The sequence below is a fragment of the Lygodium microphyllum genome, chromosome 1, assembly GCF_053477565.2.
Source record: "Lygodium microphyllum isolate KBCC chromosome 1, Lygodium_microphyllum_v1.1.10, whole genome shotgun sequence".
Taxonomy (NCBI): Eukaryota; Viridiplantae; Streptophyta; class Polypodiopsida; order Schizaeales; family Lygodiaceae; genus Lygodium; species Lygodium microphyllum.
This window is the reverse complement of record NC_141135.1, coordinates 96,030,334-96,049,322: the sequence shown is the minus strand read 5'-3', so window position 1 is coordinate 96,049,322 and position 18,989 is coordinate 96,030,334. Positions and strand designations below refer to the sequence as shown.

The window sequence follows — 18,989 nt, the reverse complement described above, 5'->3', positions numbered from 1 at the left end:
TTCCAAGGAAGTTGCAAGCAACAATGGACTAAAAATACACATACCATTGAAATTCGTTAAATAGATATGTTACAATAACAAATTCAATATCAATAAGTCATTGCATCATAGTTAAAAATCTCATTATCCAATACTAAAGCTGTAAGATCTCATTATTAAAGCTAAATAACAAAATACACAAAAAAGATGTTTGATTTTGTAGAGATTCGATAAACATGACAAGTGACTTGATTTTAAGACATGATTAAAAAGTAGAAATATCAGTTCCTGATTCAAGCTTTTACAATATTATTCAAAACTATGATTAGCTTTTTCTACTCTATCCCTTTTAACTTAATGGGCCTTAAACTACCTTTAGTGTTGCAAATTTGCAACTTCAACACCCTTTGTTTTTTCACAGAAAAGAAAATTGCAATATATATTTTTTTCCTGAGAAAAGAAAAATCTATTCATGACACCTTACGAAAGTTCCTAAGCTAATAGCAGAGTACAAAAAGGCCCAATAAAGAGCAGATGCGATACTGCTTTCATTCTCGAGCTCGAATAATAAGTGGTAGACCATACGGATGTCTTGATTACTCAAATGTAAATTCTTCTCACATAATTTGAGTTATTATAAGTCAATAATTGAAAATTGCCCAACGTAAATTCTAGGCATTGGAAAATGTGTTCCATGACAGCCATTGCATTTCTGAGTTCTGAGGATCGATAAAATGAATTATCATGGTTATCCATCGGCTCAGTAAACCCACAACAGGTCTCTGTACAGCTCCATTCGGCTTCTCAGGCTTTTATCACAGACATGCCATCTTAAAGATCCAGTGTATCATGTGGTTCTGAGCAGGAAAACAGCCCTCTGCATGTTTTAGATGATCTTGCATGTTTTGAAGCACAAATGTACAGTTCTCACACATGCAGATATTGACGCTCTTCTTTCTCAGGTTCCATTCAGAACACCCCACACCCTCTGCTCCACTTCCTCCCAAGTTCTTGCCTCCTTCAAATCTTTCCAGATACTGAAGATGGCACCAATGGCATTTTCTAGATGCAACAGGGAATAACACCTAGCCAAAAATGAAAAAAACAAAAACACAGAGAGAGTTAAAGCTCACTAACTGTGGAAGATAAGCGTTCACCAAATTCATGCTGAACTGATTCCAAAAGAACTTCCAGCCACATTTGTACTGGGTGGGACCCACATGTGCCTGCCCCTCAACCCCAAACTGGGCTCTCATATCAGCACCCAGTCGGCCTGCACACGTTGCATGAAGCAGGTACATTGGTCCCACACAGTGTAAATAGTGCTTTGACAAGAAGAGATGAAGGCTTTGCATGCTGCTCGTCATCAGTGCATTTTCTCTTTAAGTATCTGATTGTTCAGTGGTACTAGTAACTTTTCCATTTAGGTTCTCAAAATCAGCCATGGTTGCACTGAATTATCATACATTGCTTGATAGGGAAGGCCGTAGTTGCCCCTTCTTTTGCAATCCAAAAGCCTTGAAGTTTCCAACGGTTCAATAGAGCCACGTGACAATAGTAATTTGTAGTTCTCTAGGAAGGACTTGAATGGGATTGGACTGCCTCTGAAAACATCCAGATAAATTGTCACCAGTTCATACAAAGGGTCACCTGCGTGGAACGACCAGAATCAATGGATTTAACACATGGCATGGTACTCTTCAATTTGCCCAACCATGTCCAAAAGAAATGAGCACATTGCATCTCACCAAGGGCAAGATCTCCAAAATCTAGAATGTAGCATGCTTTGATGGCTTCAGCAAGGTCATTCTTATCTTTGTCACCGCAGTCGTCTGTTCTTGGTGAATCAAGAACAAGAAGAATGTTTTCTTCATTTACATCCATGTGAAGCCAGACAGGTGGTCTCATTTGTGCTACACCACCATCTGCTACCTGCAATCACATACAGTTTCAATAACATTTCTGTTGGTCATATTAATATGCAAGTCTAGTAACAAAAACATCCAACAAGCATTTTGCAAATTGGGATGACCTCATTCGTTGACACTACACCTAACCAAGGGTGTCACAACTTTTTCTTGCTGACAACAAAGTTCAAGCAAACCAGAGCTACAAAAACAAAAATCTCACTCTGTATACTCCTGCTAACAATACAGGATCAGCCGGAAGATAGTCTTCCACTTGAGATAGCAGGTGAATTGGAACAGAGCCCCTGCACATGTGCATTAGGAAATTACATTCTTTCAAAGAGTATTTGAAAAAAGAGATCGCTACCAACTGAATCAACAGTATTACCATGTCTTCAACCTGTCTTTCACAGAGTGTTGCTGCTTTCGCATCAGACTGACAAAATATTCCCACTCTCCTGGAACTTTACAAATCCAATCCCTATCCACAGCATTACTGTTCTCATTTAAGCATCCTGGTTTTCTACACGAAGGGCTGTTCTGTGGCATTGGAGGCAGAGGTAACGTGTGCAGATCTGTAATGATTTTGCCGAGTGAACTGGCAAACTCCTGTATCTGCTGGTCTTTGAGTCTTGAACGCCTATTGAATAAGTTTGGAAGCAGATAAATTTTAAAACCTTGCGTCACTCAAGTGAAACTAATGTTTTAATTTAGTCAATAGAAAGATGTGTCATGACTATTGCAAGTGAGACTGATAACAGAAGATCTGTTTGAAGAACTTCATTCAGTATCTTGTTTCATTATATAATGCTAGACTTCCAAGTCTCCCCCTGTATGAGAGTTGAGACCAACTTACACACAAGTGAAGTCCTCCCCTTTACACCTAGCTGTGACAAGGTAAGGGTATATAGAGCATTTGCTAGAGTCCACGTTGTCTTCATCAGGCTCATCATCTTCATGGTCACTATCACTCTTATCATTATCATCGCTTTCATCATCATTCACATATAAAGGATTCATCATTGCTTGGGTCCATCTTGTCCTATAAAACTTGAGTGGATAATGAACATTATCCTGCCTCCTTTCACTCTCTCTCTGTGAGAGATCTTGAAGTTCATCCTTCCCATTCCATGGGACCGCAGTGTGAACTCTATTTTTGGTATACAAAACACCACTGGTGACCACTTGTGGAACTATATGTTTCATTTCTGATCCAGTCTCTGATAGTATGGAATAAAATTGAAGCTGTAAAAATGGCAAAGGCTTAATTAATCTCTCTCTCTCTCTCTCTCTCTCTCTCTCACACACACACACACACACACACACACACACACACACACACACATATTTGAATTAATCAATTGAAATAGTTACAAAGGACCTCCTTACTCCCATGATGAAACCCCAAATCGGTCTAGCAACTAGGCAAGGAATAAAAGGATGAATAAGAGTCTGATCACAATGTCACATGTAGTACAGAAGACACATCTACCATTGGAGATCTTGCGGCTGCAAAACATATTCCCTGTGGGGAGACCCTTGATAAGAAGGCTCCATATAAAAACTTTCCCTTGGTAAAGCTTTGACATCCACAATTAAAGCAACTCGTCACACCACTTAGCTTTACTATCTCAAGTAGAACAAACTTTACTTGCTTTCTGTGTCACCCATCTCTCATCCTCAACCACCTTATGATAAACCTGATTTGATGATCATTTCTGGAAATCATCTGGGCACACAAAAAGCCTAGTCCAACCATGGGGATAAAGGCTGAAATGTAGGCAAAGGGGAATGTGGCTCCTTCTGACATATGTAAGTGCAAAAGGCATCTTGAGGACCCATGGGAGTTCCTGCACATTGTGCAACATCATGGCTTTTCACTTTTTTGTCATGTATATCTATCCAACCAGGTTCAATATCAAATGATGGAAAAATTGGTTGTTTGCCTTTCCCTGCTAAATAGAGAGAGCATCCATGCTTAAAACCAAGCCAAAACCACCATGTTGCATGCTAGAACCATTACTCAATTCAGTTCAGCCCTCGTGCTTATTAGAACATTCAACTATAAAATAACCTAGTTTTCCACAAGAGAGGCAATGGCCAGCAAATGCTCCCCATTTGAGTCAAAATCTCACAGGATACATGCCTGTAGAATTAATGCACAACCAATTAGGCCACATTCCTATTGTCTCCCAAAGCATACACAACTAACCTCCACCCAAATGGGACATTCTTACTTAAGCAATTGTTAAAAATCAGCCATAGGCTGCCAAGGAACAAAATGGACCAACTGCTATCAAAGAACAAAGGAAGCTTGCTCAAGAGCATGTCATGGTTATGAGATGATTTGAACATGACTTCATAAACACCTAGAGGACCCACAAAGATTGCCTCCACACAATACTCTTGCAAAATGACTTGCAGCCACTGGCGAATCCAATGCAGCATGGGGATTTTAGCAGTGAAAAGCAAAATAACACCTTGTTTATGGAAAGAGGAAAAAGAGTGTAACACTAGTGTCTACATGCGTATCAAGAACATCATCTTCATCAAAGTCCGGAAGATTTTGTTGGTTATGCTCCACATACTCTACAAGCAGAGTATTTGCAAATTCCAGCAAATATCCGAATCCAACTCCTGTCAGTCATCCAATTGACTAGCAGCTTGAGTATAAGATCTCATCTGAGGCTATGTTTAACTACTTGCTCCAAATCCATACATGGCACCATCTCTTCCTCTTCAGATTCTGTTCAAGTCTACCATCAACCACGTCAATTTGCCTGACTCTTATCTTTCTATCGCACTCTTGTCCAAGAGACAATCAGCATATTGATTCAGAAAATTACACTTGCTTGTCTCACCATACAGCTGCTGGGTTCAATTGCAGCCCTACTTGTCTAACATGCCTACACACCTGTTGGGTCCTGCCATAGCCTCCTATACTTAAGTGTGCAAGTTGTCGTCAGATCGTTTGTATGCAGCTAATCAATCGGGCCTTCTGCAAGTCATCACAGGTCTGCCTTAAGGTCACGTCACATACCAAGACTTTCTCTCTTCCCCTCCCTCACGTCTGCAGAGATTGCAGGACATTGGAGTACCAGAGGATATGCGATGGGGTGTCTATGCATTATATGAGGCAGTGATAGGTCATGTACGAGCACCTAGGGGGCTATCAGAGAGGATTGACAGTACCACAGGAGTGAAACAAGGATGTCCACTTCACCCACATTGTTTGGTCTATACATAGATGAAGTGTCTAATTACATAGGCTGAGGAGGAGGAGCTGGAGCGAGCCTGGCAGGGGTGCTGATACCGATATTACTGTATGCAGATGATATTGTTCTCATTTCAGATTCACCGGAGGGATTACAGTGCCATCTAGATGCTTTGCACATCTTCTGTAGAGATAAAGACCTCACAGTGAACCTTGGGAAGACCAAAAGCATGGTTTTCAATACTTCAGCAGCATGGGTGACTAGATCTATGTACCAGTTCACATTTGGGGGAGACTTACTAGAACATGTGAGGGAATATGTCTATCTGGGAGTCGCCTTCTCTGGCCCACGTTTTTCGTTGAGAGGGGCATCAAAGGCACGTCTAGCACGTGGATACACAGCACTAGGAGCACTCAAGAGTCAATGTGCTCACATACAGTTCTAGGAGCCCCGCACCAAACTCTGGTTGTTTGACACCCTAGTCACACCTATGGAGCAGAGGTATGGGGTTGCAGCTTGTACCACAAGCGTCTTAGCCCACTCATTGATCAAATTGGAGTAGAGAGGGATTATTATGATGGTTGAGATAGCGTGGAAAGGCCATTGATCATGATGATAGCACGCATGATTAGGAGTAAGCCCTCCACCCCACATCCCATTGTCAGAGCAAAGCTAGGGGAAACACCTATAGTTACGGAGGCACTCTTCAGGGCAGTGACCTTCTGGCACAGACTATGGGAACTTCCATGCCATAGATACTCTAGATTGGCACTAACCTCATCTAGACAACTAGCAGTAGGAGACGAGAAGAACTGTTGGTTTTCATAGATGGCTATTTGGATGAGCCTACATGGTTTGGATATTAACTGTCTTCCACCTTTGGATTATAGCCTTGATTGCCCTACACTTTCTCTTAGCCGATTAGAGCTGCACCAGGTGATTAGAGCTAATATCTTGAGGACTGAGATAGCAAGGACATGGATCCATCCACCACTCCCTCTAGGATCGAGGATGGAGTTCTACAGGATTCATTTCTGGTCTCTCTGATGATGGTTTCACTATTCGGCCAACATATATGGACACTTATCTCTCCCATAGTGTATGGGTTGCTATCGGACAGATTCGCACCTCCTCACATAGGCTTCAGATGGAGACAGGCAGATTGACAAATACCCTAGTAAAGGATAGGACTTGCCAACTTTGTAGTCGAGAGCTTGAGATAGAGGAGCACTACATATGCAGATGAACAATATATTATGACATATAAGGTCGGTACCACTGCCTCTTCCGTGATGGATTTGGACCCCTTCATCACGTCATGGAGTACGAGGACTAGAGATGCCTAGGTCTTTTCCTCCTGGAGCTCGAGAGGCACCGAACTGCGCTATTGCGAGACAGGAGGCCAGCTCATCCAGAGGGACACACACAGAGCAGTGACAGACTTCTTCTACAGAGCTGACCCTATTGACACTACCAACCTAGCAAAGACAGAGCCACCCCGCCAGACACCTTACAGGCCACACCATGGAGTCACATTGGATAGAGCCATTTCCCTTCATCGAGCACTACGACCCTGTCGACCAGGACCACGTCCGAGGAGGCCACACCACAGTTGGATTAGAGCCATTATCATGAGACACTGAAGACTCACTACCAGGCATATCAGTGAAGCAGCTAGGGACCGCATCATAGCTGAGATCATGTGCAGATCTTGAGATCAGCTACAGCCCATAGTTCCACCACACTTTTGTACATGGTTCTATTAGATCTGGTTCTCCTTTCCTTTCCTTTTCTTTTCTATCGATGGAACAACACTACACATGGTTCAACCCTAGTATAGTCCCATCGTATAGTTATTTTCAGTATTGTTTCATAGGCCACCCACTTATTTGTAATGTTATCTTTACCCTTACTGATGAGATGACATTAGACATGGATGTACTCTGGATTTTGTCTCATAGGCCACATTGGCCTTACGTAGACGTTAATATATATATATATATATATATATATATATATATATTTCTTTCTCCCACACCCACCCCCCTGCCCCCCCCAAAAAAAAAGTCATGGTAAAGAAACGAAAGAAATTGGGATGACCTAATGCTTGGTCAAAAGCATAAAATACCAAATGAGCATGGGCAATCTGATCAGAACGTGCTTGTCTCAAACCAAGGAGAACGTAAACATATGAAAAATAGAGTGCGGGTCTATAACCATGATCATCATCAGTCTGCAATCTCACCATATCTTCCTAAGTAGGGGATGCATGTAAACCATAAAATAATTTATGGGACTAAATGGGAATTATGATGCTGCACACACTCAATCAAGGATTTCAGCTTGGGTCGTTGACTAGAATGTACAAAGTTTTTATCAGACATGTTTGATTGGTGACGCCTGAAAAACATATGAAAATAGGAGCATGAAATTCTATTTCATACTTGACATACTTTTGGGAAACAGAAAGGGTTTGGAAAAAACAGTAAGCATCGCAATTTTGCCAAAAAGGCTGTCGCCTGGCTAAAACCATAAAAACCACTTGATGATTTTTCCTAGGACGGTGTCGTCTTGCTGTTGCCTGCCTTCTCCCTGCCCCAAAACATGGAAACCTGCTCGTGGATTCTGCAACAGGTCAATTTCTTCAGCCTTGATATCAACTGCCCCGAAGTTTAAGAGTAAGCCTTTTCTTACTGTTTTTCCCCTCTCTCATCTTTTACCTGTGCTGTTTTTGTTTGCCTCAAATTTCAGACTGCATCTCTCTCTTCCCCCCTCCCTCCAAAAACAAAAAATTCAATTTGTCTGTGCCATATTTGTGCAGGGGCCATGCTGATCTTCTCTCTATCATTCCAATTTTGTGAAGTCTGAAATTTCTCAAAATTTTGAAAATTTTGACATTACCAGCCACTGAACTCTCAAATTCTTGAGAAACACTCTTTTCCCCTTTAGTATTGGCTTTAAAATCTCTGAAATATCAGTTGAAATTGACATTTCAGGGAGCTAAATTAGTTGTAATGTCTTCATTTGACAAAGCTTCATCCCCATCTTCTACTTCAGACTAACACAAATGGGAAGAAAGAGAACTGCAGCTGCTAGTTCCACTCACAATCTGTTGTTGTATGTTATGTATACGCTAACAATCAACAATCTCTATAGGAGTCCCCAAGATGACCATGTAGAGATTGATAGACAGCCATTTTATGACTCTGATTAAGATAATTTGACCACAAACATGAATATCTTGTCCAAGCAAAAAGCAACGAAAATTCAGCCAAGTGTGTATGATATATAGACACCCAGACATATAAACAAAAGAACACCCCTTGAAGCCTGACTATCAAGAAGAGCAGATATCATTGGCAAGAAAACCATTGTGTCAAAGAAAGTTGAATGATTATGAACACAACTAATAAGCTATCATAGTATGTACACTCTAATCACTCTCATGCAAATGTTAGGAGAGTTTTTCTCAAGATTTGAGAAAATGTCTCTGTAGGAGTCCCCAAGATGACCATGTAGAGATTGATAGACAGCCATTTTATGACTCTGAGTAAGATAATTTGACCACAAACATGAATATCTTGTCCAAGCAAAAATCAACAAAAATTCAGCCAAATGTGTGTGATATATAAACACCCAGACATATAGATGAAAGAACACCTCTTGAAACCTGACTATCAAGAAGAGCAGATATCATTGGCAAGAAAACTATTGTGTCAAAGAGAGTTCAATGATTATGAACACAGCTAATAATCTGTCATAGTATGTACGCTTTAATCACTCATGCAAATGTTAGGAGAGAATTTTTCTCAAGATTAGAGCTAGCTAACAAACATACTTTCCATCTTCTCGCTAATTATCTACCATAGGGCCCTTTAAAGTGGCAATATGAGTAGAGATATAAGAGGAATCTAGTCAAAGACTTATTTTTCTTCCACACAGTTTTCGACTTTGAAAGGAAGAAAACATATGCACCCATTGTCATGAGGGAAGTGATCAAAACAGATCAAAGATTTTACACCATATTCTTTTACAAACATACCTCTGAAGCTAGTCCATCAATGCACTTCTCTGCATCATTTTCATCAACACATAATTTTATAGCATAACCCTGAACAAGAAAAACCTGCGAGTAGGAGGTTTTAGTATTAATCAGTGGCCAATTTCAAAATCGCATGAATGAAGAAGAATTTGCATGATAGTTTACATTTTTAACTAAGTTCAAGTGCAACCCTAAGTTAATGTAAAGTACAGATGGATGTGATCTTATGTTAGGAGCAGTCTTACGGGATTGCTTCCATTTCCAACAGGTAACTGCTCATCTTCTGTAGGAGCAGGAAGCCCATGGGTTTTGCATATTGACACAACCCTGTCCATCCATGTTTCTGCATCAAATGCAATGCAGGCACCCTTTGTCCATGCAGAAAACATACACAATGTGGAATAGATTAGTTTAGTATGTCCTAGAGAATGGATCCAGTGGTTAGAACTTAGCAGAATATAGTAACTGCTAAAGCAAACTATTAGAACAGCCTACCTCATACAAGAAGAGAACCCCAGTATGGGTACATATTTACCTTCCAAATCTTATCACGCAAATCCGGCTTTTCAAACCACAACCTCTGTAACCATTTGCGTAACACTTGAGACTGTATGTAGCTTCCACTCTGGGTGGTAAAAAGTAAATAGTCTGATCTGTCTTCCATGCAGGAAGCCAAAAAGTCCACAGAGAACTCCCAACTAAGATGTTTGCAGTCCAAAAGAGTCTTCCTGGAGTTTGTCACGGGCAAATCGACTACAGACTGCACACAAGATGCCTCTATTGCATGCTGTTCCAAAGCCAGTCTGCCTGCTCGAGCAACAGATTTTTGGCGATATCCAGGGGTTAGGTCAAGACATACGAACTCCAGATTCTGTGAATTAACGAAATTCTGAGTGACAGCCACTGAGTCCTCCAGGTTGAGGACACAATGCCACCACCCACTAGGAACAAATATAGTTTCTCCAGGGACTTGAATGCATTCCAGTGGCTTATCTTCAGCCTTTAACATAGGATACACATCTAGCCACCACTGCAAAAAAAGTGCAACAGTTTAGTTCATACTGAAACAGTGCAGTGCAGAAGTTCAAACCAAAACTTACTTGCAGAGACGAAGGGCCATCAACATCAACATCCCCATCTTCCTCGTCTGCATGTACGACTACAGCAGGAGGAACTCTACCAGGTGGATATAAAGCCCATCTGCCAAAAGGTAGTGTTTTCAAGCCTCAAATATATAAAGGCAAAGAAGAAATAAAATCATACATAAGGTGCTGTCATCCACAGACCAGTATATCTGAGTACTAAAATGGCATTTGTTGTAAATGATCTCCACAAGAAGTTCAACATGCTGACATATGCAAGATGCTCATACAAAGCCCAGTTCTGCCTACTGATACTGCAAGTATGTTTATTTAGGATGCACCTTACAAAAAGAGCACCAGAGTTTGTGTTGACTTGCGAATGCAACTTGTGCAGTTTTGAACAAACCAAATAAGAGGTAATCTTTGGAGTGAATATCTCTGTATCCTTTAACTCCATGAAGAGTTCACAGACATGAACTGCTTACTGTTCCCAACTAGAGAATTTTCTGCAGGTAGCCTATATTCAACATATTCCTCCTTTGCAGATTGCTCTCCAAAACTCTCTTCACCTCCTTTCGTTTTTTATAAGTAATCTCTGCCATGTGGATGATACTTGGGCCAAACATCAACGAAATGAGTGAAATGAAAATGGCAAAATAAATTCATAGGAAACAGAGTTTCCGAGTAAAAGGGCTAGGAAACGGCCCACCCTTTCCTGTGACTATGCCACCACCAGCCTCTCCCCTGCTGCCTGCCTGCCAGGTCCACCCTTCCACTCCCACCCATCACTGCTAACACCAGCTCACAGCTATCCTATCTGCCACACGTGCATTATCTCCCACCTACATGCATCTCTCCATCAGCCTGCCCCCCATCCAACAGCACCGATCTCCATTGCAGCTCCATCCTATCACCACTGCTCCTATGTGTGAATCCCAAGCCCTGCCAACATCTCCCAGCACTGCCATCTTGTCCCCTCCTCCATGGCCTTCACCCCTTCACCTCTAGCTGCCCTTTCCAAGTCCTCTCAATAGCTTCCACCCTTTCCTCTTCAATTCTCCCCTCCCCCAAGTGGACACAAGACCAACAAGGCTAGGAGACTCAAGACAAGTGAACTCATAGTAAGGAAAAAGAAAAGGGAAAAAACCCAATTCATGAGGAAGTGGCCAATCCTTGTTCTTCCATGGGGGATCCCAATGCAGCTCCCACTTTCCCACAGCCAATGCTCTCTCATAGATCAAGTATAATCCCAATGCAGCTGGACATCATAGACAAAGTGCCTTGGAGGCGCTTTCTCTGGTCTGCTAACTAGCAGATGACCAACCACCAATGCACTCTGCGCATGACATGATATAGGAAGCTCTCATAAGCACCCTACTGAGTGCTATGAAAGTAAACCTTGTCATGAGGAGGTGAAATTTTGATGCTTTGCTTAGCATTTCATTGATGTTAATCCAATATGCAAATGGAAGGTGCACATGTGATGTGCAAGTTAGTTATTTTGCAATGACATGGCAAGGACTTTGAGATGTTAGTGGATGCCAATTTTCAAAGACAAAAGTTGTAATAAGTTATATTAGTCGGGTATTAGGTGGTGCACGGTGTCAAATCTTGGCCTAGAAGATTTTATTAGCCATTAATATTAGTGGTGACATTAGGAACTAAGCATTAATTAAAACACTAATGCTAGTTCAAGGGTTAATAAATACTTACGAATACTTGGATGACAAATTGGCCTAGCCAATTTAATTGCTGGCTAGTATAGTTAATTTTCTGAGCAAGAATTAATAATTATATTAATTTTCAGAATTGATATTTTGAAGATTAATTTAACTAGGCTGAAAATTAACGAAAAATGCATCTAGAAGGCTGCCACTTGAAAAAGCTTGCCCATGTAAGTGAGTGAAAGGCTATTAGAGGTTAAAGAAGCCTCATTCCAACATTGTGGAGCTTAGGAGAGAACGAAAGAGCTGTTGTTGCAATTTTCTAGCCATTGGTGAATAGGCTAGCCATTGGAGAATGTCAAAGAGTTGTTGCTAGCTGACAAGGAGGCCCTTGGAGGCAGGTGATAGCCCTTGTAGGCTGTCTATAGGCAGGTGACAACAATTTTGCAGCCCGCAAGGGCAGGTGACTGCATGTGGGGCTCTAGTTTTGGTGGCCTGTACTCAATCAGCCATTCACAGTAGGGCAACGTTAAATTTCAGTCAATTTTGGTGATGAAACTCTGAAATTTCTCTCTCCAGATTCCTCTCTATTCTCTTAGCCAATTCATAGCTTCCCTAAAAAATTAGGGCCTAGTACTTGAGATTCAGAAATTGAAATTTGGGGACTTCATAGAAATTCAAGAGACAAGCTAGCCAAGTTAAGTTTGGGACAAAATTTGTCATCCAAGGAGCAAAATTGACGGCCAATTCCGAATTAAAAGAACGGACAATTTGGTTTCAAGGCTTGCTAGATACTACAAATAGCAAGATGTATTGAAGATTGAAGGAGATCCGCCTAGATCTTAGTGTACTTCAACCTTTAGCAATAGAAATTAAGGAAATACAACAAGGGCTGCCAGTTTTTTGACCAATTGGGTATCTAATGTCCAAGATTAATTGCTAACATTTGCATTTTTAGTTTATGTGAATTTTTTACTTACTGTAATTAATGCTATATCAGGTTATTTACCATCCTTGCTGAGAAGGAAGACTTGTTTCATGGTTTCATTGCCATGATACCATCAACTTTGAGTAGGTGGGCTTGAGGCACTTGTGTGCAAGCTAGTGATTGAGTTTTGTAAAATTTGTTGTAGTTGAGTGCTACAGCAAGCACGTCTTCAGATAGTGAGATGGGATTGAGTGGGGATGATGCCTCTCAATCTAAAAAATTCACAAAGTTTAAAGGGAAATGCAATGCCTAATCTTGGACAACGCACTTAGCATGGGCAAAAATGTCTCTTGAAGATGATGACCAGTAAGAGGAAGAGGAATTTGATGACCAATTTAAGAATAAGCTGAGGACAACAACATAAATATTTGTGAATTTGACAAATAATCCTTTGTTTATGTGCTTTTTGAACTCCCCAAAGGAGAGTAGCAAAGGCAAGAAGAGGAAATCTTGTTATATTTTCTCAATGCATGTTTAGCATGTGTGTGACTAAACAATGAAAAATTATCAAATGTGTGTGTTTCATGTAATATGATTTGTTTTCCCTTAGAATGAATTTTCATGGAATGTGTGGAATAATCTATATCGGGATTATATTTGTGACACCAAGGCAATCCTAAAATAATGTCACTAGCTTGCAAAGGCACAACCAAGAAATTTATGCACTCAACATAATCGCCAATTTTAATTTCTAAATCATGAACTTGTTGGGTACCATTGTATATAGTGCCTAAGAATGCAGCCTTTATGTGATAATAAGGAGTGACTCTAGCAAAACGTTAAAAATACAACAAAAAATGCCAGAAACAGCAAAAATGACCTGTAAACACAATCGCCCAGCCAGCAATCAAGGTCAGAAAACCAAAACACTGGCTGAATTAAGCAATAAATGCAGCAAACTGATGAGAACAGGGCAGGATGCTGAGGCAAGCTGAAAATGCAGATTGTTGTGCAGAAAATGTGCGCAGTGGACAATAGACATGCTAGAATCAATCAGCAGCAAGTCACATGATCAAAAGAGGTAAAACATACTTGTAATCAGTAGAAAAACATCAACAAGAACATAGATCTTGTGTTGGTTGACAGGCATCAAAATGCCACAAATAATGCACCATAAAAAAGCCTGAAATATCTCTGGCATGCAGATACTTACACATGAGCTGACATACGTGCTAACATTACTAGCCCTTGAACTAGCATTAATTTATTAATTAATGCCTAGTTTCTAATATCATCACTAACATTAATGGCTCATAAAATCTTCTAGGCCAAGATTTGACACCAGACACCACCTAGTATCCGCCCACCATATAACTTATGACAACTTTTGCCTTTGAAAATTGACACCCACTGGCATCTCAACAAAGATTGACTAAAATCTCTCCCTCTGATGGCTCAAATTGTTGGAAAACATTGAGATAACTTGAGAGATGATCGGGGAATGAGAGAGAATGTTGCAGAGAGAGAAAATTTAGAGATTTATCACTTGAAATGTTAAAAAACTATTGCTATCCTGCTTAACATCCATGGAAGCTGTCACCTACAGCTTATGACCACCAGAAAGATTGTTGCCCCCTCTTGTATGTTGTCACTTGCACCAGAAGGACCTTAGGCTATTGTAGCTTGCTCTTGGAGGGCTCCAAATTGTTGTCACTTGCTGCAGGATTGATCCATGGTGGTTGCAAATTACATCAACAGTATATTCTTGCTGTCTAACAGTCTTTTTTTCTCTCACAATGGTTGGAATAGACTTCCATCAACCCCTAAAAACGTTTTCCCACTTGCCTAGGTAAGTTTTGCCAATTGACAGCCTTTTAATCCAAATTTTCAATATTATCTAGCTTATTAAATTAGTTTTTAGAATATGAATTATAAAAAATAATACAATAATTATTCTAGTACTCATAAAATTAAGTTCACCAGGCAATAATTAAATTGGCTCGGCTGATTTGTATTCCAAGTATTCCTGAGTAATTATTGATCCTTAGACAGGTAATTAATTTATTAATGCCTAGTCTCTAATGTTACCATTGATATTAGTGGCCAGTAAGTTGGTTTAGGCCCAAATCTGTCACCAAGTATCACCTAGTACCTATCAAACATAACTTATTATAACTTTTACCTTTGACATCGGATATGTCCTCTGGATCCTTGGCTTGTTACCATGAAATAACTACCATGTGTATCATATGTGCTAAAAGACCTTACACATGTTGGAGTGCACGGGTAGCGGAAGCATGAAGATTTGCAGTAGAGGAAGTGAGCAGGTGAGTGAGAGTAAGAGTAAGAGTGACGAATTGATTTGGATGTACCAATAATGTGTTGGTACACAAAGAATAAAATGTATTTATACTTAGGGCCCGTAAGGATGCATTCACATGTACAACATAACAATACACGTATAAAATACACGGAGGTGAATAAAGGACCTTTACATCCCAACAAGCTCCCACTTAAAGGTCCGGAGTGAACCTTTAACCAACTCCCACTAGTCGTATCAACTCCCACTAGTCGTATGCAATGCTTATGCTGAGCCTTGCCTAGACTTTTAGTGAGAACATCTGCAGGGTTGTCCTGTGTTTTGATCTTGGTCAATGTGATTAAATCATCTTCCAGAATCTGTCTGATAAAGTGATATCGCACATCAATATGCTTTGTGCGTGAATGATATATGGCATTCTTAGCCAGATACACAGCACTCTGGCTATCACATCCCAACACTGGAATACTCATAGATATGCCAAGATCCTCTGCGAGTCTGCTCAACCATATAGCTTCCTTAGAAGCTTCAGTAGCTGATATGCATTCAGCTTCAGTAGTACTCAGTGCTACGATGTTCTGCAACCTGGAGCACCAAGAGACGGCCCCTCCAGCAATTGTAAAGACATACCCGCTAGTGGACCTGCGAGTGTCTAAGTCACCTGCCATGTCTGCATCACAATAACCCTGCAAATTAAGTGCACCCTGCCCATAGCAAATACACTTTATTTGTGTACCCTTCAGATATCTAAGAATACACTTGACAGCCTCCCAATGTGGTTTGCCAAGATTTGACATAAATCTGCTAACAACTCCCACTGCATGAGCAATGTCTGGACGAGTAGCCACCATAGCATACATAAGAGAGCCACAAGCTGATGCATAAGGGACTCCCTTCATAGCATTGGCTTCCATGTCATCTTTTGGGCTGTTGGCTTTACTAAGCTTAAGGTATGGAGGTAAGGGTACTCCGAGAGGCTTAGCTTCAGCCATGTTAAATCTGTCTAGTACCTTTTCAATGCACTTTTCTTGAGATAAGAACAGCAATTTCTGCGTTCTATCCCTACGAATCCTCATGCCCAATATATGCTCTGCATTTTCCAAATCTTTCATGGAAAAAGCTGATTTCAGCTGATCTTTGAGGGCATCCAAGCTAGTCTTTCTCTTCCTAGCTAGCAACATATCATCCACATATAAAACAAGTATGATAGGGCTACCATCTGTATCCTTTTTCATATACAAACAATGATCTGCATGGCTGCGTGTAAACCCATGAGAGAGCATAAAAGTGTCAAAATTTTTGTACCACTGCCGTGGTGCTTGTTTCAGCCCATATAAGCTACATTTTAGTTTACACACCAACTGCTCTTTTCCAGGAACTACAAAACCCTCGGACTGTTTCATGTAGATCTCCTCATTAATGTCACCATGCAGAAAAGCTGTTTTCACATCCATTTGGTACAGCTCTAAATCCAATACAGCAGTGAGAGCAAAAAGCACACGTAGTGTGGTCATCTTCACGACAGGTGAGAAGACCTCCTGGAAGTCAATCCCTTCCTTCTGTGCATACCCTTTGGCAACCAATCTTGCCTTGTACTTTGGTTTCCCATCAACTGTCTTTACTTTGTAAACCCATTTGTTTGGAAGAGGCTTTCTTCCTTTGGGCAACGACACAAGATCCCAAGTATCATTAGCATACAGAGATTTAATCTCTTCCTGCATAGCTAGCTCCCACTTATTGCTGAATTTGCATGACTTAGCCTCTTTATATGTCAAAGGCTCACCCTCATCAGTAAGCATCACATAATGCAAAGAGAGGTCATACTTATGTGACTGCCTTCTTAGGCGTGTAGACCTGCGTACCCAATGATCTACATTCTCAGGAATCGGATCTACATCTGGAGGCACGTTATTTTCAGCATTTATTGGCTGCTGTAAGCCATTTTCAGCATGCTGTTCATGCTGTACAGCACCTTCATTTTCATTTCCAGCACTTGTATTTTCATAATCAGCAAGTCTATCTTGCTGTCCATGACCTTCCTGTGCTTCTATTTGCTGTCCATCATCATCTGGCTCAAAGATAACCGGCTGATCATCAGTTTCAGCCTGTGGTACAGCACCATGAGGCTTATCATTTGAAGTAATAGGTGGCTGCGAATTCTGAAATTTGACCTTTTTCATGTCTTCATCAGAGGCTAAAGTACTTTTCAGCAACTTTGCCTCATTAAACACAACATTACGGGTGCGAACAATTTTCTTGGACTGAGGTAGCCACACTCTATAGCCAAATTCACCCTCATCACCATAGCCCATGAAAATGCCTTTGGTGGATTTCGGGCCAAGTTTATTCCTCAGCTCATCTCTAACATGCACAAAAGCATCACAGCCAAATATTCGTAAATGGTCATATGAGGCCGGTTTGCCAGACCAAACCTCCTCAGGGATGCCATTATTTAAGGACCTGTTTGGAGAGCGGTTGCAAATGTGAACCGCGGTTTTAAGTGCCTCTCCTCAAAATTCATGAGGGAGATTAGCAATGGACAGCATGCACCGCACTCTCTCACATAGGGTCCTATTGTATCTTTCAACCACACCATTTAAAGAAGGGCTGTAAGGGGCTGTAAGCTCCCTCTTGATCCCATGCAAGTCACAAAAGGACTTAAATTCATTAGATGTGGACTCACCCCCATTATCCATTCTCAAGCATTTCAACTTTCTACCTGTCTGAGTGGTCACGAATGCATGAAAAGTTTTAAAAACAGCAAACACTTCACTTTTCTTTTTCAACAAATAAACCCAAATCTTCCTGGAACAATCATCAATAAAAGAGGCAAAGTATGCAGCACCACCCAACGATTTCAAAGGCATGCTACATACATCAGAATGCACTAAGTCCAAGACATTTGACTTACGGGAGACACTAGAGTAAAAGGAAATTTTCATTTGCTTTCCAAACTGACAGTGATTACAAAAATCAAGTTTAGAGTCTTTTCCATCAACCCTCTTCAAAGAGGTAAGGACATCAAGTCCTTTCTGGCTCATATGGCCTAATCTCTTATGCCATAACTCCAAATGACAACCAATTTCAGCAACTGCAAGAAACTTGCCATTCAAAGCTTTACAGTGCAGACAATACAAAGTGCCCTTCTTGGTTCCTTTAGCAATCAGCATGGAACCCCTTTTTAATTTCCACAAACCACCACCAAACAGTGTGGTGTAACCATGCAAGCCAAGCTGTCCAACAGATAGTAAACTCTTCTTGATGCCAGGCACATATCTGACATCTTTCAACACAAGTTCTTGCCCATTATCCAAAGATAAGTGTATGGTGCCAATCCCATCAATGCTGCAAGCATGATTATTTCCAAGGTAAACCTTGCTATAACAGCCTGCATCAAAAGTAGCAAAGCACTCCAAGCATGGAATCACATGGAAAGAGGCACCAGAGTCTACAATCCAAGTCTGAGTGACACCATCATCAACTGACAAAAGTACATCAATCACATCAGCCTTGGTGATCTGCATATCCTGCATGTGACATACAAGGGCATCATAATCCACTGCACATAATACATCAGCCTCTGCATCCGAGAGCTCCTCTATGACAACACTGGAGGCCACATTGGCCTTTTCCTTGCCTTTGCCTGCCTCAGATGCATCTGTCTTTTCCTCTTTCTTCTTTTTGTCTCCTGCATTCTTCTTTCTCTCTTGTTCCTTCTTGTAATACCTGCAATCAGGCTTCTTGTGGCCCTTCCGACCACACTAATAGCATGTAACATCACTCTTTTCTTTTCCTTTGCTCTTGCTCTTGCTTCTCTGTCCAGCATTTGCATTTTTCTTTTCAGCCCTGCCT

General features: G+C 40.9%; 1 protein-coding gene and 1 non-coding gene across 5 annotated transcripts in view; both read right to left on the bottom strand.

The window, feature by feature from the left end:
* Window positions 1–399: 399 nt before the first annotated feature.
* LOC148041432 (putative glycosyltransferase) overlaps window positions 400–18,989 on the bottom strand; it is a 154,899-nt gene continuing 136,309 nt past the window's right edge. For 3 of the 4 annotated variants that reach the window (XM_087679373.1, XM_087679382.1, XM_087679390.1), the window contains exons 7-16: window positions 10,244–10,343; window positions 9,679–10,173; window positions 9,389–9,511; window positions 9,144–9,227; window positions 2,743–3,131; window positions 2,275–2,526; window positions 2,110–2,191; window positions 1,728–1,911; window positions 1,446–1,629; window positions 401–1,064 (exon numbers count right to left, since the gene is read on the bottom strand). In XM_087679373.1, the coding sequence (XP_087535499.1) occupies window positions 938–1,064; window positions 1,446–1,629; window positions 1,728–1,911; window positions 2,110–2,191; window positions 2,275–2,526; window positions 2,743–3,131; window positions 9,144–9,227; window positions 9,389–9,511; window positions 9,679–10,173; window positions 10,244–10,343 (2,020 nt within the window). In that variant the 3' untranslated portion in view covers window positions 401–937. Of the gene's footprint in view, window positions 1,065–1,445; window positions 1,630–1,727; window positions 1,912–2,109; window positions 2,192–2,274; window positions 2,527–2,742; window positions 3,132–9,143; window positions 9,228–9,388; window positions 9,512–9,678; window positions 10,174–10,243; window positions 10,344–18,989 lie in introns of all 4 variants that reach the window. The other variant, XM_087679371.1, reaches the window with a different exon arrangement.
* On the bottom strand, window positions 7,882–7,979 carry LOC148041433 (U6 spliceosomal RNA). Its single transcript, XR_015692637.1, has one exon. It is a non-coding gene; the product is annotated as a U6 spliceosomal RNA (small nuclear RNA).